This window comes from Macaca fascicularis, chromosome 2 (assembly GCF_037993035.2).
Source record: "Macaca fascicularis isolate 582-1 chromosome 2, T2T-MFA8v1.1".
NCBI classification, from domain to species: Eukaryota; Metazoa; Chordata; class Mammalia; order Primates; family Cercopithecidae; genus Macaca; species Macaca fascicularis.
The window spans coordinates 201,227,363-201,253,531 of NC_088376.1; the positions used below are offsets into that span (position 1 = coordinate 201,227,363).

The following is a 26,169-nucleotide window of genomic DNA, read 5'->3' on the forward strand; positions in this document are numbered from 1 at the left end:
CAGTTACTTGAACCTAGTAGGCAGTCATGACAAATTTGTTCAGAGGGAATAAACGAAGGCTGTACACATGCAGGAAGAGGAAGGTTATGTTCTTTCATTGGCATCAAACATTGCTCATGACAAAATGCCAAGTGTGCACAAAGGAGACACTGGGGACACCACAGTATATTTTGAGCAGAAGAATCACTGCATTTTCTGTTTACTGAACTTTGAACTCTGTCTGAGTTTGTTCAAGTTATATCTTCTATTCATCATTTTCCACTTCAAATATTCTCTCATGTCCAATGCCTTCCAATTCTGAATATTAACACAATTAACACAGTTTTTCACAGGACCCAGGAGCCACCCTCGAACCTAGTTCAAGATAGTTATAAGTTATAGTTGTAAGTTATAGCTCAAGGTAGATATAAGTTAAAGAGAATATCCTTGCTCACACCTGTCTTTGTTCTATTATTTAACCTGAAAACCTTATGAAATAAACCATACCCTAATGCATGAAGGATTGTTAAGCTGGGCAAAGACAAGATGCAGGGGAACTTGCTGCTTTTCCTTTGTGTTTGCTGAAGACAGGACAGAAATTTACATATACAAAAGGTCTTTCTACCCTCCTTCCTATCTTCCCACCTGTAGACAGACTGTAATTTCTCCCTTGCAACCTTTATCAGCTTAGAGATGGCACCAGAAGAATCTGGGAGCAAACTACTCTTTCCTATTCTCCTGCCTCTGAAGCCTAGGACTACTTTGTCTTGTCACTTTTCTAAAATTGATGTTTCTTGTTGAAGATAATATGGAAACCAGACTCGTAAACCACTGCTTTGAGTTAGCTCTCTCTCATTTTGACATACACTACACTCATTAATAAACCTGTTTCCTCTTGTTAATCTGTATTTTGTTGAAGGAGTCTATCCCAACTACAACTTATGAGGGTTCAGAAAAAAATTCATTTTCTCCCTTCACACATGCACCCCTGTTGCCTACATGAAGAAACCGAAGTTTGATCTTCAGCAGTAAAAAAAGAGCAAGGTCTAAAAGTTGTTTTTTAAAAATATTTTAAGATAAAAATTAAGTTTTTAAAAAATATTTTAAGATAAAAATTAAGTTTATGTTAAAAGGCATATGATAAAAATTACAAATGTATTCCATTATTGATAAACCCTTCATTTATACCAAATATTAACATGAAAGAACTTGCCATAATTTTAGAATTTACTTAGAATATTTTTAAATCACTGACATTGTAGTTATTATTTTTTGTCATTACACTATGAACAGCTGCAGAAAGTGCATTGACCTATCACTGACAATTACGTTACTGTTCCCAAAAATGCAGGGAACTTTAATATCAACTATAGCTGTTCTGGTTTTCACTAAATTGAGAACTCCTAAACATTTAGAGATTTAAATATACTTATATATTTAATATGTATATATTTGTCTTATACTATCTTAAAAATATGTATAAATCTCTAAACTTTGAATATATACATTTATATATAACATGTAACTTTTACTGTATAGCTTATAACATTTTACAATATATGTTATATATAAATTTTTGTAATATATAAAATTTTCAGGATTTTACTGTGTATTTAAAAATTATATATACTATATAAATACGTATTTAAAGACTAGAGATTCAAATATAGAGACCTGTTGGCAAAATTTTGAGAAAGACATATAGAGATGGCTGGAACTTTCAATTTAGTGAAAATCAGAATAATCATTAAAGTTCCCTGCAGTTCTGAGAACAAGATATATATGTGCTTTTTGAAATCATGTACTTCTTTCTACATTCATTTAAGATCGAATCCATAGCATTATAGAGATTAGATTATAGGGAAAGAATTTCTTGTTTCTTTGGTTTATCATGATCAGAAAGGAGTATTTCATTATTTTCATTATCGTTATTAATATGCAACACTCTTTTGACAAATTTTCCACTAACTTTTCATAGATTTTTTAAATAAAATCTGGTGCAGCTTCCTGAATTTATTAATTTTAAATATTTTAAAAATATTGCAGGTATTATTTTCAGTAAGTTCTTAACTAAGTAGAACTTGGAAATTTACTGTTAAAAATAGAAATATATTACAACCAAGAAGATCAACTAAGAAGAACATTTGTTCTTATTGGAACCAATAAAGTTGTGGAAGCAAGTTAAGTTATCCTTTCATTTAGAAATAATTGTTTTACTGGATTAAATACTTTCAAAACTGGTTTTACAATAGGATTAGAAATTGCATTATCAGATTTGGAAAAGTAGATATATCTCATAGCTGTGTGTTTGGGTAGAAATTATCCTAAACTTTAAGTCCTTTTAGGAAAGGACTTCAGGGATCACATCCACAAGAATCCACAGTGCTCACAGACCAGACTCGAAGTTTTTAGACAGGCAGAGCCCATTCTCGCAGTCTTCCCTGTGCAATAAGAAATGCTGTGACAAGAGACAGCCCATCCACGGTAAAATTGGGAAAATGCATTTCCGAAAGTGCCATCTATATGGCGGCCTTGCTGTCTTTGTTGGACAAATGCTAAGAAGTCTCCTTCCTCAATGTTCAAACTGAGAACTAGCTGGGGAAGTGACTACATTATCAGAGGGATGGTCAGTCCGGGACGCTGTGGAAGATTCAAAAGGCTCTCTTCTTCTTCTTTTTTCTTTGGCCAAGAGAAACTTCCTCTTGAAACGTGTTTCTGGAATAATTCACAAATTTCATACAACCTCATAGGAACACTTCTGATCATTAAATGTTTCGCATAACTTGTGGGTTTGTAGGTGTATTTGAAAATGAGGTTTGAACATTTCTCTAATTAAGATATTCTTCACTAGTTTCGTCAATTCAGCAAATATTTGCAAGGAATATAAAGAAAAATTATCTGCCTTATATATTCTAGAAAAGGTGGAAATATCCATTCATCTCAAATCACTAGAAAACCAACAGGTCCTCTTCTTGTGTTCAATGATGACATGCCTACATCAAACCAAATGATGATATTATTCATTTATCCCATTTTGCATAACCATCATATCTAAGGCAACAAAAAAAGGTTATTATATTTGAAGTCTACTTCAGTGAATTATATTCTATTATTTTTGCCCTAACATTAAAAACAAAAACAAAATTACATAAAATAACTAATTGCGCAATGCCCAGATTGATTTTTTCCGTGAAATCAGTGTTTCTTAACCTCAACAATCAGCATTTTGGGTCAGATTCTTTCTTCTTTACTGTGGGAGTTGTCTGGGGCATAGTCAGATGTTTAGCCACATTCTTGGTGTCTACCCACTAGATGCCAGTAGCACCCAATCTCCAAAATGTGGCAATCAAAAATGTCTCCAGACATTGCCAAATGTCTATCAGGGAATGGGGAAAGCAAATTTGTCCCTAGTTAAGAATCACTGCACTAAAGGCCTAACTCGTGAGTACCATGTGTCAGTCATAGGACTAGATATTTAGAATTGAAGATAAATAAGGCAAAGGGAGTTGGAGAGATAAAGAAATAATTATAATAATGATATATCTAAGCACTATTTTCTCTTAGAAAATTGTTCCAAGTGTGCACAATGGAGACACTGGGGACACCACACAGTATATTTTGAGCAGAAGACTCACTTTATTTTCTGTTTACTGAACTTCGGAGTCTGTATGAGTTTTTCAAGTTAGAAAGTTATATAGAATATACAAAACAAAATGTTACCAGCCATAGACTAACACACGGAGTGAAGAGGGTCCCGGGTCCAACATAAGATATGAGCACAGGCTTTTAATATTACAGAGAGCTGAGGTTGGAATCCAGTTTTGTTACCCTGTTTCCTGTGACCTGCAGCATGTTTTTCACTGTCTCTAACCTTCAGTTTTCTCCTCTGTTTAAAGAAGGAATTCATACTTCAAGGCTGTTGGAAGCATTAATTAAAAATATTGTGTAGCCACTAAGCAGAAAGCCAGTGGGCCCTTGAAATAAAATTAGTTTCTGTTATTATTTTTGAATATGTTTTATTAGAAATGAATTACTGTATCTAGTAGTCAAGAAAATGGTCCTTGGATTTGTATTTGTATTCAAATCTCTATCATTTAAATTTGCCCCTCAGATTCTTCATTTATCAAATAACAATAAGAGTGCCTGTTTCATAAGAAAATTGGAAAGATTAAATGAGCTATTTCTAAGGAAAGCACTTGTAAATATGAGCTATTACTCCCATATTTAATATGTTTTAAGATGCACATTTTTTATATTTTAACACCTCCAAAATTAAGAATCATCTTATCATAGACGGTATATCACAGTTGATTTGATTATTTTTCCTCTCCTTAACTGGAAGAAAAAGTACTGTTAAACCTCACAATCAATGCTACCTTGGATTCAGTGACAGAAAACACTATTACATTATTAAAAATGATGAGATAATACATTTTGACTTCTGTATTTATTGAACACAACACCTTTTGACCAGGCACCCAAGTTATAAACCTCAGCATTACTTTTAATCTCTTTCCAATAACTCTGACATACAATTATTTTCCAATTGAAAAAAAAAAGATTTTCTTGTATTACCACATGTATTAATGTTCATATTTGTGTAACTCACAGGCAATACCTCAATATATTCCCTAAACTATATTTCAAACAGCTTCCTACCAGGTGTGCCTACTTCCAAACTTTCTCTGTTCTAAGCTAGTCTACATAAAAGAATCGATTTTCTAAAGGTAGACACAAAGATACATTTCTATTCAATGTACTTCAATTAATCCCCATCTTATGATGTATTCCATACAAACACTTCACTTGAAATTAAAGGCTTTCATAATAGAACCTCAACTAACCTTTGTGGCCTAAGTGCCACTCCTCTATGTTCCAGGCAAACCGAATCACTAATTGTTGGCTTACGCTTTCCAAAGCTTTTTCATCCTGCTTCCTTCTTTTGAAATAGCCGTTGCAGCTCCACTTATGAAAATTCAATTTTCCCTTTCAGACCTATCTCTAGTTTCATACAGGAATAGACTATCTTTTATTTTCTGAAGCCATAAAGAGCCTCAAATATCATAGTTTTTATATAGTTCACCTTATTTAATAATGTTTTGCATATCTCACACTCCCTACTAAAATCCTTGAGAACAATCTCATCGTTTTTTTTATTTCTTGAAAAATCAACACAGAATATTCAATGGATGAGATTATTTTTTAAATAATTCTTGATATATAATATTTGATTAGTCTACATTGGAGATTTGGGGTTTATGTTTGAGAAAATCAACTATATATTTGTCTTACTATAAATTATTTTCATAACAAAGATAAAAACATTTTCTTTCTCATTTTTAAATAATCTCTCAAATAAAGATAACAGGTCTCTTTGACTTTTTTGTTTCTGTTGTTTGTGGTGGTAAATATTTGGACAAACCGTTAGAAAATGTGAGTTAGTGGTTGGAATGTTCATGGCTTTAATTGAACACAATCTTTTTTTGAGAACCACCGCACTGAATGTCTTAACTGGTGAGTACCATGTGTCAGACATAGGACATATTTTTGTAACAACTGACATTTATTTAAATAATTGCGATGATATTGCATACCCAACCAGATCGTCTTTATAAAGGTTTCAAATGTCTATACTGATGAATGAGTTGAATGGTATTACAATACCTTTTCTAATTTTAACATCATGCGCATAAGAATAACTGGCAGAATTTTTATACTGAGATCTAATTATGATGTTATCCCATAGATCTATAAGATGAATCACTTCTCATAGGGACTTCTAATTTCTTGGCAAGGATTCACCGTGCCCTAGGGCTAACCTCCCACCTCCAAATATGGCCTTTAAAACAAAGCACCAATGAGTTACACTACGTAACAACTAAAACAGAAATCCCCCAAAAAATGACTTTACTGAAGTGGATTAGGGTATACCCTGAAATACTATGAAATTATTGAAATTATTTGTCTTGCCATCCCTTATCTTTGGCAATTATATCTCCTTCTCACACTAACAAAGATATATTCCCTGTTCATGTAATTGTAATACTGGGTCTCAGAAATTATTCTGTTTTTACCCCTTCTCTTTTAATTCATACCGGTTAATTAAAATAATTGTATCAAATAACAACTTTTCCTGAGGGATCATTATATAGCTTTTAAAAAAATGAAAGAAAAATTTATTGGGTAGAAAATATATAGCCTAGAATTCAGTCCTACCTGCTAACTCATAACCATCCATGGAACTGTTGATATTCAAACATTACCAGGAAATTAGCAAAAATCATACTCTTACTACCTACTGATTTATTTTTTAAAAAACTTTTAATTTCCTCCAAATAGTTTTATTATTATTGTTATTTTATTTATTTGTTTATTTATTTATTTATTTTTTGAGACGGAGTCTCGCTCTGTGGCCCAGGCTGGAGTGGGCAGCGCCATCTTGGCTCCCTGCAAGCTCCGCCCCCCGGGTTCCCGCCATTCTCCTGCCTCAGCCTCCCGAGGAGCTGGGACCACAGGCGCCGCCACCACGCCCGGCTAGTTTTTTGTATTTTTAGTAGAAACGGGGTTTCACCGTGTTAGCCGGGATGGTCTCGATCTCCTGACCTCATGATCCGCCCGCCTCGGCCTCCCAAAGTGCTGGGATTACAGGCGTGAGCCACCGCGCCTGGTCAGTTATATTATTATATTTTAAATTTATATTTAAAATTTTTTTGTGGGTACATGGTAGAGAACATGAGATGATCTGATACAGACATGCGGTGTGAAATAAGCACATCGTAGAGGATGGGGTATCTCTCCTTCCCCTCAAGAATTTATCCTTCGAGTTACAAGCAATCCAGTTCCATTATTTATTTTAAAATATAGAATTGTTATTCCTGACGATACTCACCATATTTTAGTACACTTAAATTTGGTCTGAGAACTATGTCAGGCAGTGAATGTGAAAGATGAATTAAACTAGCAATACTCTACCAGAGTTCATCATTCTAGATGTATACATAGTCCTCCCTCAGTATCCACTGGGGGTTAGTTCCAGGACTGCCATCCCCACAACCCTGAAGATACCAACATCTGAGGACATTTAAATCCTTTATATAAAATAATGTAGTATTTGTGTATACCCTATGTACATCCTCCTGCAACTTTCAATCATTGTAGATTATCATATCGAATCTAATATAAATGCTATGCAAATTATTATACTGTATTTTTATTTGTATTATTTTTGTTTTTTTTTAATTTTTTAAAATCAGAATTGGTTACATCTACAGATTTAGCACCCATGGATGGAGAGGGCCAATCATAGTCTACTCATACTATTTGACTCCAGCAAGCACTTCTTTAACTTCTAATATGTTTCCAGTGAAATTATCTTTTCTTACCCAATATAGTGTTGAGAAGGAAAGAATATAAGTTAAAATATTCCATGAGAAAAAATAGATTTGTTTTAAATTTTGTGTCAATAAGTAGTATAAAATAATGATTTTGAAGGAAAAGACATAAACTTATTTATTTGACATAATAAACGTATATTATGGGAAATAAGTGCCCTTATAATAAAAATTTTCAAAACTTTAATGTGCTTTACTATATGGATGTATTCTGTGACTATATGATAAAAATTCTACTTCTAACTATATGATAAAAATTCTACTTCTAGGCAAGCATATGCTAGGCTGTCTTTTCCTTATCTTCAATCCCAAATAAAAAATGAAGAAAAGTTGTTCCCATTCAGCACCACTAGGTAGAAGCCAAAAGTGTGGACTTTGAAGCCAGACATTCTAGGTCCCTTACTTGGTGAGTGACGTTGGCATATTTACCGTCTCTGCATATCAGTTTTCATATTTATATTATAGTATAATAATGTTTACATCACAGCATTTTCTAAAGATAAAAGAGCACTATTGTAAAATGCTTAGAGTATTTCTGGTATAGAGCAAGCATTATGTAAATATCATTTATTACTATTATATTTATGGGAAAGGAAAATGCAGTCAGAAACAGCTATTTTGAATCAATTTTGACTTTTAAAAAATAAAAGCCTAAGTAAGCATTCAGGGTCAAGAACCATTTTGAATGAAAAATATGCCTAAAATATAAATACGTTTACAAGATGCATTCTATACATAAAATGTGGTTGTCATTGGATAATAGATATATAGGTAATATTAATTTTCTTCTTTAGGTCCATTTATTTCCATTTTCTGGTTTCTTTTTTTTTTCTTCTATTGAAAAAAAAAAATTACCGTGCTTCTCTAATTGCTTTGAGTGGTTGCCATAGAACCATACAATTTCAGAATTTGAGGACAGCACCGAAACCATAGTTTGCAGATATGGACTCTGGTACTCAGACATGTTACATGAATTGCTTAAAATAACGTGATGAATTATGGCAGAGCTGGGATAAGAACACTGACCTCTTAAATTCTATTTTACCTTTCAGCCTCACTTTACAATTCAACTTATTAAGACTAATAACAAAAATCAGTTAGAAATATATTTTTAGAATAACCCCTGGGGTGATTAAAATTTATTTGCATGATTCTAACCACAAATTGTCTTATGCACACAAGTGCTTGTGTTAATATAATTAAACAACTTTTTTTTTTTTTTTTACCGTTTGTTTAGAGTTAACATGAGAACCTAGGTACAGGGGAGAGTGTCTCTAATAGTACATCTCCATCCACCTGTGTGATATGGCATGCTATGAGAGGTATCTTATGGTAAGCCTCTGGCTTGTCCTACAGTTTAGTTTAAGGTAATACCTCAGCCTGACTGAATGCTCCAACAACCACACTTTGATGGAAGAAGCACACCTACTGTGGCTCGTGTTTTGGACATGACGCACATGTCAGTGACAGGTGGCACGCAGACAGATCCTTTCGTTCTGCATACGGGCACCTGGTCTTGGCTCTGCCCACATACAAGAGCTGTCAGTTAATGGACAGCAGAGCATCTCTGACTTCAAGGCATTTCATCTTCCAAGTGTGTCCCAGCTTGTTAGTTGACCGCTGGCCAGAACCCAAATGGGATGCCAGTTCCAGCATTGTTCCTAAGCTGAGATTCTTAACAGATGGGCCAGTGTGGTCACAGGACGAGGCAACGTGCACTCCCCACCCTAGGTGGCAATTAGCTTTGTGTTAACAGCAACTATTAGCACCTAGTTGATGAAAACACAGGAAAACTACCATTCTGTCATCTCTCTGAAAGTTGTCAATTAATCCTGTTTGTAAAAACAAAATCTATTATGTTCAGTTTCCAAGAAGGTAAACTTGAACTGTTCAGAAAGTTTAAATTTTTATAATGTCAAGACATTTTATGTGTGGCTTACGAAGTCGGTCTAAAAATTAGCTTAACTCTATTGCTGTATAGTATGTTTATATAGTTATTCATAATACAGTATTTCTAACCAATTATCTAAGTTCATATCTAAAATATAAAATTAATAGGTGGCTCAAATCCTTAAATAATTAATAATCATATAATTATCATGCCCTCTCATTTAAAATAGAGATTTCATGCTAGACAGATTCTAAGTCCAGTCTGGCCCTAATGCTTATTAATGTGTGGCCTTAAAAACCTAACTTGTTTAAGCTTCTGTTTCCATAACCCTCAAATAGGAGTAATATTATGCTATAACACTATTCTTTAAAATAATGGAATTTTTAAAGCATTTTAAAAAGCATTTATTGCATTGCAAGGCACATGGTAAGTCCTCCCTAAATACTTGCTTTAAACATTAAACAATCTTTTTATAATAATGGTTTTATGCTTATTACTCACAGAGAAACAAAACAGTATGTGTGAAATGTGAAGGTCTCAACCCAGGTGACTGATTGCACTGCTGCTGGCACACAGTACTGGGAGAATGGATAGCTTACGACAGGTGGAAAATGCATGGCAACTTTCAGACTTGGCAAAGTCACTAGCAACATTTATAAATGAATCTATATAATTTAAAAGCAGGCCAGACACGGTGGCTCACACCTGTAATCCCAGCACTTTGGGAGGCCAAGGCGGGTAGATCACGAGGTCAGAAGTTCCAGACCGGCCTGGCCAACATGGTGAAACCCCGTCTGTACTAAAAATACAAAAATTAGCTGAGTGTGGCAGCGTGCACCTGTAGTCCCGTCTACTCGGGAGGCTGAGGCAGAAGAATTGCTTGAACCCAGGAGGCAGAGGTTGCAGTGAACCGAAAATGTGCCACTGCACTCCAGCCTGGGAGACAGAGTGAGACTCCGTCAAACAAACAAAAAAAAGCGTAAGTGATATCTATTTAAAAATAATATTGTATATGTTTCTATGGAAATCATATGGCCAAAGATAGGAGAATGTGTCATTATATACAAATTATATATTTCATATTTTTCAGCATTAATTATTTTTTCCCTGTAGTTATAATTAATAAATGCCACCAATCAGGTGGATTTGTAAAACTGAGGCACCATGTATGTGCATCCACTGTACAATGTTTATGGTGCTTTGAAAAGGTTGTATCATTTTCATAGCCCTTTGAGTTAGAATGTGTGGCATAATTCCTCACCCTCTAAAATGAGTCAAAATACAGGTTAATTGTCAGACCTACCACATTGCTGGTCCATATTTTCAGGATATAAAACACAGAGTTTAAATAGCTGCTTCAAGATCACATTCCTAGTTTGCAGTAGAGAAATTTGTCAAATATCATTTCCAGAAAATGGGAGTGTAAATAAACTAAATGGTCAAACAGTAGCAGAACAAGGCCTGAAGTCCAAAACCCCTTGGCAATGGCCTAAATATGTTTATGCTATTGTAATTTGTATTAAAACGTCCCACAGTCATTGCCCGTGCAGTTTCTAACTGTTTTCAGACAGACGTGACTAAGACATCTGCATAGCATAAAAAAGAAAGATTTTTTCATTTACACTTTTCTTTACATTTCTGACTTTTAGGAACCGGTCCATTTTTTAGATCATTTACAATATTTCGTACACATTGCTTTTCTCCTATTCTTAGATTTTCCCTCTTTTGCTAAGACCATTTCACTTGCCCAGTCTTTACCAGCCAACCTAATCAGTGTGGTTATTTATCAGGAGCCCAAATTATTGCATGTCTTTGATGCATACACTATATGTGAAGAAGGCCAATCACCTCCACAGGGTAGTTAAGCACCTGTTCAGCATCCCTGTGTCCCAGAAGCACATGCTGTAAACAATAGAGCTTCCAAACAATTAATCTAAACACATTTGCTGGGGCTAAGAAGGACACTTTGTATAAAAATGCATCCAAAAAAGAAAAAAGGAATTGTAAGTAGTTCCATTCAGTTTCTTTTCTTAAAGAATCATGTGTTTATGCAAATCTCACATTTCATGGAACTAAAAACTCTGAAAATCCTCTCTTAAAATAGACTTGCACTTTAGAAAAGGAAATTTTGTCAGTGGGTTAAGGAAAATTGATAGAATTTTGCTCTACGTATCTTGAAACTCTTATTCTCTACTCCCTTTCCTGTTTTATGAAATATTCATTAATTATATCCACTATGTGCAAGCCATCAACTAAATTTAGAATTTGCAGGCATACATAAGAATGTAAATGGCATATTTTATTTCCTTTTTCTTCTGACAAGCGATTTTGAACATTCCTTTCTCTATTGTGGAAGACAGAAGTTGTTATTGAGGAACTTAGTGTTACTTTAGAGTTAGTTTAGAAAATAAAAAAGAAATAAAAAAAGAAAATGGAGCTAATGGCAATATGCTGAAAATTACATGATTGATGAGAGATATTAAATCTCCTGTTTACAGTTCTTTAAAGGCTGCTAATAATGAAATGAAATACAAAGTCTGCTGACATGTATAGATAAGAATTCACAATCAGATTAATCACACTAACTCTTATCCAAGTTCCAAGAGGGATTTTTTTAAAAATCTCAATATTAAATTGAACAGAACACTGCAGTGTTGTCATATTTCAATTTATTTTTATATCTTTGGTTACAATTTTATTATATTGTTTCTTTATGTCATGTTACTTGTGTTATGGTAATGTTTCTTCATTTTATACTTTTTTACAGACTTTCAGCACATAAATATATTTATATAACAAAAATACACAATAAACTTATGTTATGATGGAACATGGCATGAGGTGGAACCTCACCTCATTTATTAAAAATACTGGCAACTTCTATCACCTAAAACACTTTGTGAAAAGGTGTATTGAAGGCACTTAATCAAGAGAGTACTAATAAGCAAAATGTTGGATATTTGCCCTCAAAAGACAGATAGTACCCAAGAATATAACTAGAGCTGCTCCAGTTTACTTTCTTTACTGTATTCAGAATGTAAATACTTTCCCACGTCATCCAATCTCACTAATATAAAACAAAAAGTAAAGAACTAATAACAGTTAAGTTACCTTGTTTCTTACTTTTACAAACTTGCAATGAGCATTAAAATGTAGTAGGCACTCACTAAATGTAGGTAAACCCAAAAGTGCATCTTCTACTATTTAAATTACGCTTTTAAAATGTGCTTTAAAAATCATAATTTTTATAAACTATAAAATGCCTTTCACTTGCTTGTTCCCCCTACTCACTTTATTTTCACATTAGTGTATGAAATTTTTGTCCCTAATATATATGTATTGAAACCTTCTAGAAAACAGTATTGGTACTTGCTACAGAATCAGTATGCTTCCTGAAATATTCAATTGTGAAATGGTCATATCTTCAGAAGTCTCTGCAAGGAATTAACAGTTTGGCACTAATGTGTATAATGTAGACTCCTTCCCGTTTTGTCCCTTGGTCACATGGAAAATGTCCACATAAATAACTTTCCCTAGTTGAGCATAAGGGTTATTGTTAGACTTGCTATGCTTCCTACCTCACTGAAACATTCATCTTTTCAGAAAATGTTTTAATACAACTCACTGAGTCTGTTGTAATTTCATTAAAGGTAGTTACTGAGAAAGGTCAGGAGTTTAAGACTAAATAAAAGAAAGAGGCATATCAGTACTACTTAAAAAATATTTTCAAGGCAAGGGGAAAAAAATACTCCCTTAATTCATCTCTGGTTACTGAAAGGTTGGCACAGATATCTTCTTCTGTGTTGAAGATTTTAATAGCTCTTACAGCATTTCATAAATTTAAACTTGAATTGAAAAGCTTTTCTTGTCTCCAAAAGAAAAATAGTCACATATTACTTACATAGTAATTACAGGCTATGCAGCTGTCCTACAAAGCCTTCCTATAAATGTGTTAAGCATGAACCACTACACAAACCTTATTCAAATTTCATTAAGTGTTAAGCCAAAGAAATGTCATCCACCACACCAATTGCTTATACAAGAACAATGGCCATCTCCCTAGTCTGAGACCTAAATAATGTAATAGAATCAATGTTGTTGATTTAGTCTATGGTTGGCTAAAAGTTATTACTGTTATTCCTCACCAAGGAAAGAAGTGTCTTTCCCTCTCATTATGCATAAGTGAGGCTTATGCTAATACATACAAATCGAGGAACGAATAAACTCCTCTGAAATATCACTTAAAGACTGGGAATTCAAGAAAAAGTACATGCTTCTTTCATGATGAAAATATTGACCTCAGTTTCTATATTACACTTATCCTTGCTTTAAGCCTCTCTAACAAAACAATTTAAAGCTTACACAGCACTTCCATTTGCCTAAGATTTTAAAAATATTTAACTGGTTACACAAAGTACTACAATAATATGCCAGTAAAAAGAATAAAGAGGCCAAAGCTATGAAAATGTTTTAAAGGAAGTTAATGAAACTAAGATTTCTCATGCTTTCAACCTTGTTGTTTAGTGGCCTTGATATCATACCTTCTGAAAATGTAACCTGAATGCTGTTGTTTGATTTATATGTATCATTTGTACTTTGAAGCAAATGAATTTGGCAAGATTTAGAGAACAGTGTAGCAGCTTAAGTTGTCAGGTTTATGACCAACACCTACATTAAACTGAAAATAATCAAACTAGGCTCAATTCATTTTTATTTTACCTTAATTCAGAAACATAGACATGTTAAAATGCAACGCACACTTACAATTCTCTATTTTTAATACTTTTTTCAACGAGCTCTTGCTCAATGTTTGAAAATTAACAGGGTCACCAGTGCTGTTATACGGATATAATGTACCCCCGATACAATGTGATAAGAAGAGCATTTCATTTCTATGGCATTTAAAAAAAAACAAAAACCTATGAACCCATTCTAATAGAAGAAAACACCAGACTAATCCACGTTTGGGGGACATTCGATAGCGCACCTGGCCAGTACTTCCCTGCAAGGTTGTTAAGCTCACAAAACTAGGAAACACTAAGAACCTGTAACAAGCCACAAGACACCAGAGAGACATGAGAACAAATGCAGAAGTCTGTGGCACCCAACTCAATAATTACCTGAACAGGACTTGGAGTAGAAAGAGGACAATGATGAAAACCTGGGAGATCCAAATAATGTACACACTTTACTTAATTATTACGTATCAAGGTTTGCTCATTAGTTGTGACAAATGTTTTATAGTCGTGTAAGATATTAACAATAAGGAAAACTGGGTGTAGTGTATATGGAAACTCTCTGTTACTTTGTTACTTTCCTATAAATCAAAATTATGCCAAAACTGAAGGTTTTTGAAGTTACAATGGACAAGGCCATATACTCCCAGTTTTAAAAAATAAACCTTTGTTTACACTAGGATAAATTTTACTATAGAATTAATCCCTTCACCTTACATTAACATTTTAAAATTATTCATTATGTGCTCTCAAATTTGAAGCAAGTTGTTGACTATGTGTAGAGGATGGACAGTAACAGTTCAATAGTGTAAACTCTCCCTGTTTTCTAACCTGCTTCTCCAATGAGATGGCACAAAAAGCCTCACATTTACAAACATCTTCTAATAATACCATTCCTTTAAAGATAGATGTCTGGCATTAAAATGATAAAAGAAACACAGTAATGACTTTCCCTACTACATAGGCCGAAAAACTAACTGAATTAATGTTTTCACTTGTTTTATTCCCATAGATTGCAAAGAACCTCTCAGTAACTGTTATAAATGGTTGGTGCATTCAATCCATGAGTGACGTGTCTTTTGAAATAAAGTATCCTATCATATCTTGGGATTTATAAAATTGAAATTTTGAAATGAATGTTTACATTTAGGAAAGTACTGACAGCAGTGAAAGCACATAAAAGGTATATAGCTTCTGTAGAAGCCTGGTTAATGCCAGTCAGTTGAATGAAACAAAGTTTTTCTTTTTTTTTCTTTATGAGACAGAGTCTCACTCTGTCACCCAGGCTGGAGTACAGTGGCAGGATCTTGGCTCACTGCAACCACCACCTCCTGGGTTCAAGTGATCCTCCAGACTCAGCCTCCCGAGTAACTGGGATTACAGGTGTGCGCCACCACACATGGCTAATTTTTTGTATTATTAATAGAGACAAGGATTCACCATGTTGGTCAGGCTGATCTTGACCTACTGACCTGAGGTGATCAACCTGCCTTGACCTCCCAAAGTGCTGGGATTACAGGCATGAGCCACTGTGCCTGGCCAAAAATTTGTTGTAAAAAACAAGAACCAGTAAAACACGGCCTGTACAATTTTATGCAGGCAATAATTGGAGAATGTATGATGGTTATAATGTCAGTAGGCAGAACTAGCAGGAAGCCATAACAAATCTTAAAGATAAAATTACTTGTGTTAAAACAACAACAACAACAACAACAAACCACTTGAATTACTGATTTGATTCTAAATGGCAAGGTCTTAGGGAAATTTATATAACAACAAGTTAAAACTATTTTCATATAAGATGAAAAGCATTTTTGAATAAGATGAGAGCTTGAGAGCTTGGGTTTGAGGGCTTTGTGATAAGAACAATAAGAAAGAGATGGAAGAGAAGGTCTCCATGAAGAGATGGCAAGAAAGAAAGTGACAGGAGGTCCCTGTGTTAGAAATCCCCTGTGTGAAAAATAATGCCAACTACTTGCTACCAGTTCAGTGTTGTGCTGACCTTTCCTTTACTCCAGGACTTAGTCAGCCACATGCAGTAGTCTTTTGTTGGTTATGCTTTGGGCCGTAGAGGTGACAAATGGTATCCAGAGTGGGTGAAACATGGGAACAGGGCAGTCATTGATGGAGGCATGCAGAGGGCATTCTGCGGGAACGGAATAGTATTCCCAAAGGGTCCGGGGAAAGAAGGCACCCAGGAATCCCTGGTATCCAGGGATAAGAGGTGGAATGAAGAATCAAGCATTGATGTAGATACTCACTGAAAGAGTGACATTGAAAGCCTGGAGGACTTTAATATACAAACAGTAAATATGTGGCTTGCATATGTAAAAATCACATGAGTGAAAATACCCCAAGACGTAGGAGTATATGGTGGTGGCACTGTAGCTGTCCTTTTCTTTCTTAATTATTCATTGGTTATCTAGCAATAGTCCATCCATATGATGGTCTTACCTTCCTCTTGGCAAGTCTGCATCATCCTTTTTCCACCTCACAGTTGGTTGAGGATCTCCTTGGACTTGACAACGAAATTCTACAGCTTCTTCCTCCAGTACCACCTGGTTAATTGGCCTCCTGAGAAATGTGGGTCGTTCTTGAAAAAAAAAAAAAGAAAGAATGGTAAAATGAGATAAACTATTATATGTGCTTTAATTACATTATGAGATAAGCAAAGGAAACTTAATTTACTGTTGGTACACAGGTACCTAACTCTGTGGCCTTGTGAGTCCAACAGCATTCAATAAAATACAGTATTTTGGAACAAAGGAATAGCTACAGTTTGCACTTAAGATGATACAACCTTTGGAAAAAATATTAAATTGATTTTTCACTGAATCCCTGAGCTAAATCAGGTGGATCCTATCATAAAAAATCAGAACACTGAATTCTACAGGAAAAAGAGATTAAAAATGATCACAGTAATCTATTATCAGGGCTCAATGTGGGAAAACGAAAAGTTGAAAGGAATAAAAATATTTTAAAAACCAAATATTAATATTCCTCAAGAACGCTACAGAAAATTTAAAAATGTGTACTTTCGCACATATATATAACCTAAATTTTCCCTCTTAGGCTATGATTTGATAAGGACTTAATATTCCCATACTATTTTAACTTCATATATGGAAAGCTGTCTGCCTGATTTTTTTTTCTTAAATACAGAGACTGCCATTATTAAATGTTGCAAACTATTTATTTATCAATTTTTTGAGGTTTTCTCCAATGGTCTTCTCTTAAGTGTTTGAGATATTTATCCATTTTTATTTTACTTAATTTTATGTTTTTTATTTCTTCGGTAGTCTGTTTTACTGTTTTCATCCTCTCTTCTTTTATTAATCTGTATTTGCCACTGTTAAATTGTATTCTAGCACTCTCCGACATAAAGCTAGAGAAAAATAAGTCCTTATCCATAAAAGTCTTTTCCTGTCCATAAGATGCTTAGCTTCTGAGGATATAAAACAAAAAGCAGTTTGATGTGTTGCTAAACACTGGCATTCCTTGTCCGGTTTCTTTCCTTTTGGATAATGGCCTGAGAGTGGAAAAATTTTCATTTAAATTTTATTAGCCCATATCTAAAAATCACAAACAAATTCAATATTGCTACTTACTGAGGTAGAACGAGAACTAAGCCAAGGAAAAGAAAGATGAGATTCATAGGAAGTTGACACGATTCATCTGGCCATCTGGACATATTTAGCCACCTAGGACTTGAGTTTCAAACCTTCTAATTTAAAATTTTGTACACAGTGCCACAAAAACTAAAATGTATTTGGCAGGAAACCTTCAAAGAAAATAAATTACTTCAAATAATAGATTTTAAGAGTATAAAATAAGAGTATTTGATTTTATTGACTAAATCAAGATCCATATTTATAAAACAGATGTGTGAGTTGCAAGATAAATATTTTATTGCAATAAAACCAACTATCATTGGCATTTAGAAGGAAGATAGTTGTATCTCTGCAGAGAATTTGACAGTAGGGATCAGAATTTTCTGCGTATGCTTGAGTATCTGTAGTCTGAGACTCAAAAATCCCAAGCCATAAAACAAGGCAAATAGAATTTTATCATGAAAAATTTTGTAAATGCAGAATTAACAAGCAATCCATAAAAACGAAAGAAAAACATGGTTGCATCTAAAGATTTTAGACACTCTGAATAAATTAGCAGCAAATTGTGCCCCACAGACAACAGAACAAACCTGCATGTCAGATAAAATAATTTAGTGTGATTTTTTTCCAACTCTGGACCCTATGTACCCAAAGCAGCTATTTCAGGGCTGGAATAGTTGGTATTGAGCTATCATTTCTGGTAGTTAAATAGGCAATAGGATTAATATATCCTTACGAGGGTCCCAAATGTTAACAGTAAAAAATAAATAATTAGCATAGGAAGCGGGATTGACTTTTTCTGTGCTATCAGGTGCAGCTATTTATCCAGTTCATCCAAAAACTACATCAACCCAATGTTAAAGAGATTTGAGACACTATTGATATTACTCAAGATTGAAAAATGATTCATCAAGAGGAGACCCTTCCTGTTCCCTCTGATTTTAGCAGGAGTATCATACTACATCCCGACACTGGAATGAACAAGCTAGAGAAGTCTTTCTCTCATCCACTCACTCATTCAGCACATGCTAATACAACCACTCCTAGAGACTTTGACTAAGTGGTCAAGCTGGTGAATAGTGAGCAGCTTAGTTTCATTGGGGAAAGTGGTGAGAGACAAAGCTAGCCAGAGAGTGAGTGGTAAGACCATGAAGGCCTTGTTCACCACTCAAGGACTGTGAGCTCTGCCCTGAGGTTGATAGAGAGCTACTGAAGGACTTTAAGCAAGTAAGCAACATTTTGAATTAGCATATGAAAAAGGGCTTGTTGGCATGTCTGTGAAAGATAAAGTAGAAGAGAAACAAAGTCATGAATTAAGTCAAAGTGTTGTTGTAAGAAATTATTTCAGCTTAAACTGACACAATGGTTCATAGGATGTGGAAAAGGGGACAGAAAAGAGAGATCAAAACTGGGGGATCAGTCAGACACATAGAGTGAAAAGGAAACTCTAGAAAGTGTCTCAACTTTTCATTTAGCAAACTGAAACAGAATGGCAGGTAAAACATGGAGTGTGTGTGAGTGTGTGCATGTGTGTGTGAGTTCATGTGTTTAAGCTCTTTTCATCATAGAAATGGTGAGGATGAGAAAAATGAACCTCTTATGCCTAAGCCATTGTTAGGCAGATTTCTATTACTTGAAGTCAAATTTTCAATGAGATAAAGGAGGTTACTTATATAATAGGAAGGGAAATAACAATACATATGATCAAATCTGTAGATATAGCTATTGGATTAAAAAACATCTAAATAATGAAGGAATCAAAAAGACTTTTTAAACGTGATGAAGATATTTTGTCATAAATTAAATGTGAAAATTCTCTTAAAAGTAAGATACAAAAGTTATGCCCATTGAAGTCCAGAAGAAGATGGGCATGCCAACATGAAAAATCAGTAAGAAAAAGGAAGTGTGAGCACTGAAGAAGAACCAAAACAACCATTACTTGCAGACACTCTGCAAAATATAACAATGCAGAACAGTGACTTCGATAACTGATAATTGCAACAAAAATAAGAAGTCCATAGGATCATTGCAGCAAAACTGACAATATTGGAAAACGTGAGATTTTAGGATAAATTTCGGCAAACTTATACACTGAAAAACTGTTAAGTCATTGCAATATTAAAACTACCTATCTAATATGAAAAGTTTTCATGACATTATGCTGGGTATAAAATAAATTGAAAAACACTATGTGAGACCAGTTCCATTAAAATACTTACTTATATTTTCAGAAAAACTTTGTGTATGCTTTCCTTAACTTGCTAACAGTCACAAAATCACAACATATAATTAATCCAAATGGCCAAAGTTACATCAGAAATGTCACAAACTAAGCTGTCCTTTCCTCAAGGGGAGACCATCAGGATCCTTAAGGGTTTTTTTGGTCATTGTACTTGTTCTAAGCCTCATTGTTTTATATAGAGACACGTGGAAGCACTTGATTTATAATTTCAAGAAGAATCAAGATACAGGATCCCTGCTGCTGTTCAAATGAACTCAGCAGGGGTACAGAACTTCACAATGAACCTTCTCTCTTCCCTGCTACCCTCAAGCAGAGTCCAGTTGCTTAGCAACTGGATAACCACAGGAGCATATGTGGTATACAATTTTTGGAAGTCTGACATTGGCTCATGGTGAAAAAATGTAATTCGATGGATAGAAAAACAAAACAAAACAAAACAAAGGCAAAGAAGAAGTGAGATGAAAGTCACCTGCATGTACATGACACAGCCACATGGGTTTTATACCTGGGTATTAGGATGTGCTGCCCAACAATGTGACATGGGAAATTCCTGAGATACTGGAGCTTGGTCACATATTTTAAAGTATTATTCTGAGAATGTCCATAGCACCCTTTCTAACAATTATCTCTAAATTGTATTATTCATTATTCCAATTGTTTTCTCTTAATTATACTAAACTCACCTTCTGCTTTGCAATTTTCATAATTACCCACAGAAAACATTATGTTAAAAACTGTAGGTTTGCTTAACATTTATTTAAGTGGAAGAAATTTTTTGTAAGAACTATTTTCCACTTTTCTTAACCAACTTTATTTCCAGAAAATCCGAGAATCAGAAACATAAATATGAAGACTGAAGAAGCTGTACAGGCCAAAAGTGTATTTCAAATGATTTGCATTTGCAGTGGCAATTGTTACAATAACCAAACACAAAACCAAGCCCCTTTCAGACAGAAATTTTAAAAATTACAAGGAAGTGACTTGAGTCTCCCCTTTTGACTCAAAATCATCTCCAAAAAAATGAAAAGCTCGAAGGATTAGAAAGTAAGTTGATAACAGAACCATCCAATGCATTGATAAGTGATCACACTCAATACCTATTAATGCTCCAGAACCATCCAATGCATTGATAAGTGATCACACTCAATACCTATTAATACTCCATAGAGTTTGGACAATTAGAGCCCCGTCCAATTAAAATAAATATGCATGAAAATCTTAAACCATTGAATAACAAGCAAACTTAATTTTAAAACGTGTCAAAACAAGGTCACTGATTTCTTCGTGTTACTACCTTATGTCTGACCACATATTGAAAAACGGGGAAGAAATCTCAAGGGTCGTTTGCTGACTGCTTATCAATTAGATCAGAGCCTCTCCGAATGGGCTGATCTCTAATTATATAACTGCGGAGTGATCAGAGGCAATGTCTTTGCCAATGCAATTAACATTTTTTATGTGAGATTAACAGGATTTGAATCACCTGCATAACTTGCTTACAAGATTAATCTCTCTTGGGACAGTGGTGTTGTTTGCCAGTTGTTTCTGTAAAGTACAGCCCTCAAGTAGTCAGTCTTGTCAATTTAGTTTCAAATTGGCATTTTGGAAAAATCCAACTTTATATGCAGCTATAATAAAGTCAAATGCCAAGTCTTGTTGTAGTTATGTCAAAAATAATCAGAAAGCAAATATACAATTTAACACAAAATACCATAAATCTGAAATGTGGTTGCATAGTATCTCTTAAGGTCCTTAGTTACATGAAAAAAATTAAGTGCCCAGCAAACAAATTTCTCTTTTTAACTGTATTCAGTCATCGAAAATGGCTTTAAAATTGTCAGTAACTGTGTTATAACAGCTATTTCTCAAATGACCATAAAATTTTAAAAATAAACTTTGCTTAACATTATAAAACTAGTGTTATGGCAATAATTACACAGGTAGAGTTCTTTAAGTCCTGTAAGACCAAAGCTATGTAATAAAAGGACATTGGAGTTAACCACTGCTTGTAAACCTTATCTTGACTTCAGCTCAGCCAGAAAGACCTGCCACCCTGTAGTGTCAATTAAATTGGAAGTCAGATGGCCCTGGTAGGTCTCCTTTTATTTAACTGGGCATGTATGAGGTGAGGGTGGGTTTGATAGTCATGGAATATGAATTATCATGCCCTTCCAGAAAAAGACTGAATGATAACGATCCGGCTGTCTGAATGTGATTAAATAAATCCTGACTGTATTAGTTTCTTTTTGGCTAGAACTTTACTTGCCTGAGAAAAATCATCCTATGAAGCAAAGACAAATATAGATAAATGTTCTCAGAGGAAAAAAAAAATGCCTCTCTCACCACCTATTAGAGGCAAAGTTTCATGTTATTGCTGATAACATGACATAAGAGTCTAGGTGAGAGCCCGGACTCTGTCTGTTCATTCCACCATTAGTATTTAAGCACGTAAACAGGGCATGGGACATAGTAGATGCTCAATAAATATACTCAAGAAAGGATTATATTGCCAACAACAATCGTAATAACACCTCATGTTCTTAATACTTAAATTAATACCACATGCTATTAATAAAATACAGATATTTCTTAAAGTGTGGGTCCTAAGAATCTTCTCTCATAGCATTATCTCTGAATATCTCAACTACTCTCAGGTTATCAACTATTGTCTCTCAAAGACTGAAAACCAGCATCACAGCCCCAGTCTCTGTCCTTATCCTCCCCAAAATGGTTAGTTCTCAATCTGAACATCGTATGGTGAAAATAATCAGTTGGCACAGAGTTTCCAGTAATCTTTTTGAAGAATAACAATTAAATATGAATTAACAAAAATAGATCATGTGCCATTTGAAAAAAGCTTCCAGTGAAAAGACAAAGAACAATGTAGTATTTAGCCTTAGTGGTGGGGGATGGTGGGGAAGAGAAGCTAAGAGGAAATAAAGGCAGAGAAGCATCACAAGATAATTTTACTTTAAAAAAAGGGTTACTAAAATTCTGAGCTACAGCAAAAGAAACTATCATCAGAGTGAAGAGACATTCTACAGAATGGGAGAAAATATTTGCAATCTATGCATCTGACAAAGGCCTAATATCCAGATGTACAAGGAACTTTAACAACTTTACAAGAAAAAAAAACAACCCCCATTAAAAAGTGGGCAAAGGACATGAACAGAAACTTCTCAAAAGAAGACATTCGTGTGGCCAACAAAGATGAAAAAAAGTTCAACATCACTGATTATTAGAGAAATGCAAATCAAAACCACAATGAGATACCATCTCATGCCAGTCAGAATGGCAATTATTAAAAAGTCAAGTAACAACAGATGCTGGTGAGGCTGCAGAGAAATAGGAACGCTTTTACACAGTTGGTGGAAATGTAAATTAGTCCAACTGTTGTGGAAGACAGTGTGGTGATTCCTTTAGGATCTAGAAACAGAAATACCATTTGACCCAGCAATCTATTACTGGGTATATACCCAAAGAAATATAAATCATTCTATTATAAAGATACATGCACATGTATGTTCATTGCAGCACTATTCACAATAGCAAAGACATGGAATCAACCCAAATGCCCATCATAGACTGAATAAAGAAAATGTGGTACAAATACACCATGGAATACTATGCAGTCAGAAAAAGGAATCAGATCATGTCCTTTGCAGAGACGCGGAAGGAGGTGGATGCCATTATCCTTAGCAAACTACTGCAGAAACAAAACCAAACAACACATGTTCTTACTTATAATTGGAAGCTGAACAATGGTAATATATGAACACATCGGGGTAACAACACACTGGAGCCTGACAAAGGGGCATGGTGAGGGAGAGTATCAGGAAGAACAGCTAATGGATGCGGGACCTAATACCTAGGTGATAGGTTAATCTGTGCAGCAAAAACCACTATGGCACAAGTTTACCTAGGTAACAAACCTACGCATCCTGCACATGTACCCGGAAACTTAGTAAAAGTTGGGGAAAAAATAAAATAAAATACAAATTACAAAAACAATACTCTCTGCTACAAAGGAACAGGATGCTATAAGTAAGGAGGAATTAGAGAAAAGAAAAACTAAGGAGGTTTAAAATCTAATTAATGAAAACATGTTTGACAAAGAAAAATTTAAAATTAAAAATTAAAATTTTCATTAAATTTAAAATTAAAAATTTCATTGAATTGTTTTAGTTGAGAGTTTTCAGATTGAGATTGCTTATCACCTATATAGAGAGGAAGATAGAAGAGTGTCAAACTAAGGTAATGTATTGAACCATTTCAGAACACTGGGGTAAAGAGAGTACCAAACATTTGGAAAGAAAAAAAAAAAAAAAAGAAAGAAAGAAAACTGATCACATACAAAGATACAGGAATCAGAATCACAGATTTCTCAAGAGCATCATGAGAAGCTAAATGATTATTAGAGTCACAACTTTAATATTCTAAGCAAAAATATTATTTAAGTCAAATTCCCTAACTAAAGTATAATTCTAAACTAGAACTCTAAGGTTTGGATAGAGTAAAGGAGTTTTGGTTGGAATGTGCTCCAAGCTTCAGCCAAGCAGAAAGAAGTTGAGAACCCCCCTTCTGAAAAGAGGGGTTCACCAAGAAACAAACACAGCATGCAGAAAACAGAAGATCCAACATTACAGATGAGGAAGACAAAATCAGAATCAGGTTTATGGGGTAGACCTAAGGAATAGCTAACCAAGTCAGATCAGGCAGCCTCAGGGAAGGCTGTAGTGAAGGGGACTTAATAGCTAAAGTCTAAAAAAATAGATTATAGAAGATTTTATAGTTCCTGTTAGAGATTTCAAGAATTCATGACAGGTATAGACAAGCATAAGTAAATGGGAAAATGGGTTTATTATTAATTCAAAGAAGAACCAAAAGAGTACCCGAAAAGAAATACGGTCATAATACTATAACATTCAACTCACAGTCAATAATATTTACATGACTATAGTAACTCAAATTCTGAATATTAATATAACCAATGTTTCTGAAGTTCATATACTAAAAAGAGAAAAAGAAGGAAAAGTGGAGGTGAGAAGGTGGGGAAGGAGATATAAGTGGGCCAAATCGTCATCTTCCATAATAGGAAGTCAAACAATATATGACATTGATACAATGATAAATAGTAGGTTAAGCACATATTCAGAAATACGGAAACAAATCCCAGAAGAACTAGATAAAACAGAATGTAAAATGATGAGAAATGTGTGTGTGTGGGCGAGACAGTGTTTGTGTGTGTGTGTGTGTGTGTGTGTGTGTGTGTGTGTGTGTGTGTGTGTTGGGGCAAGAGATTCCTGTATTTCATTCTAAGTTTTGTAATATTTATTATGTTTTACAAATGTTACACATAAAATAAGTTTTCATGTATTGCATTGATAAACACCTAAAAATCATTTTGAAATCCACATGTCATTTTTAAAAACCAGTCGAATTTTGGATAGCAGTTCTCTGATATCTACTCATAATTAGAAACTGAATTATTTACTTCAGCTCTCTTTGCCATCCGGGATCTTTAGAGCTTAACATATGTAAACTTCCAGGGGCTATTCTTCAGGAAGGTGTATAGATTAGGCCATAGATGTGAGTGCTATTGTAGACTATGATACCTACTTCTAATTTTTAGATTTGATAATGCCCAGTTAATTAGGATGTTATTTCATGGCCAAAAAATATTAGAAGATCAACCACAATACGTGATTTGTGGAGAATGGCACAGTAACTTTTTAAAATTAGGTCACACTGATCATATCTTTGATATGACCAAATGGCACATTTAAAATATATAATGTTGAAATATTAAACTATAAAACTTCAAAGTCCAAGCCCACTAGAATCAAAATACTTGAAGAATTGAGAAATTCCTTTTCCTAGCAGTATGTCTCGGAAAGTAGATAGCTATTATATTGGAAAAAAAACTTTAATCCTTTCACTGTTTTTCTTGGCATTTACAAGTGAATTACATTTCTTGAACAATTAAATGTTACTTTACTTACACATATACTTATTTTTTTGAACAACAAAATGTTACTTGTTCTGTATAACATATCTTAAGGTAAAGATTGAATTGCAAAGGACATTTAAAAACCTTCTGTAGCTACAGAATGGTTATAGTAGCCAGACCTTTAAAAGTGAAATTGCTGCTCCATGAAAATAAAATTGTATGAAGTATAATCAATTTTACTTATGTAAACATTAGGTCAAAACTGATAATATGCAACAATGCTAAAATATAAAGAGTTTTATTGGAAAATGTGTATTAGATGTAGGAGTACCAGCGTAAAATAAAGATCTCTCTATTAATAAGTACACT

General features: G+C 34.2%; 1 protein-coding gene across 27 annotated transcripts in view; it reads right to left on the reverse strand.

Annotated features, from left to right (window-relative positions):
• ROBO2 (roundabout guidance receptor 2) overlaps positions 1-26,169 on the reverse strand; it is a 1,364,435-nt gene that overhangs the window by 141,697 nt on the left and 1,196,569 nt on the right. For all 27 annotated transcript variants that reach the window (XM_015445439.3, XM_074033673.1, XM_045384387.2 and 24 more), the window contains exon 5: positions 16,452-16,590. In XM_015445439.3, the coding sequence (XP_015300925.3) occupies positions 16,452-16,590 (139 nt within the window). The remainder of the gene's footprint in view (positions 1-16,451; positions 16,591-26,169) is intronic.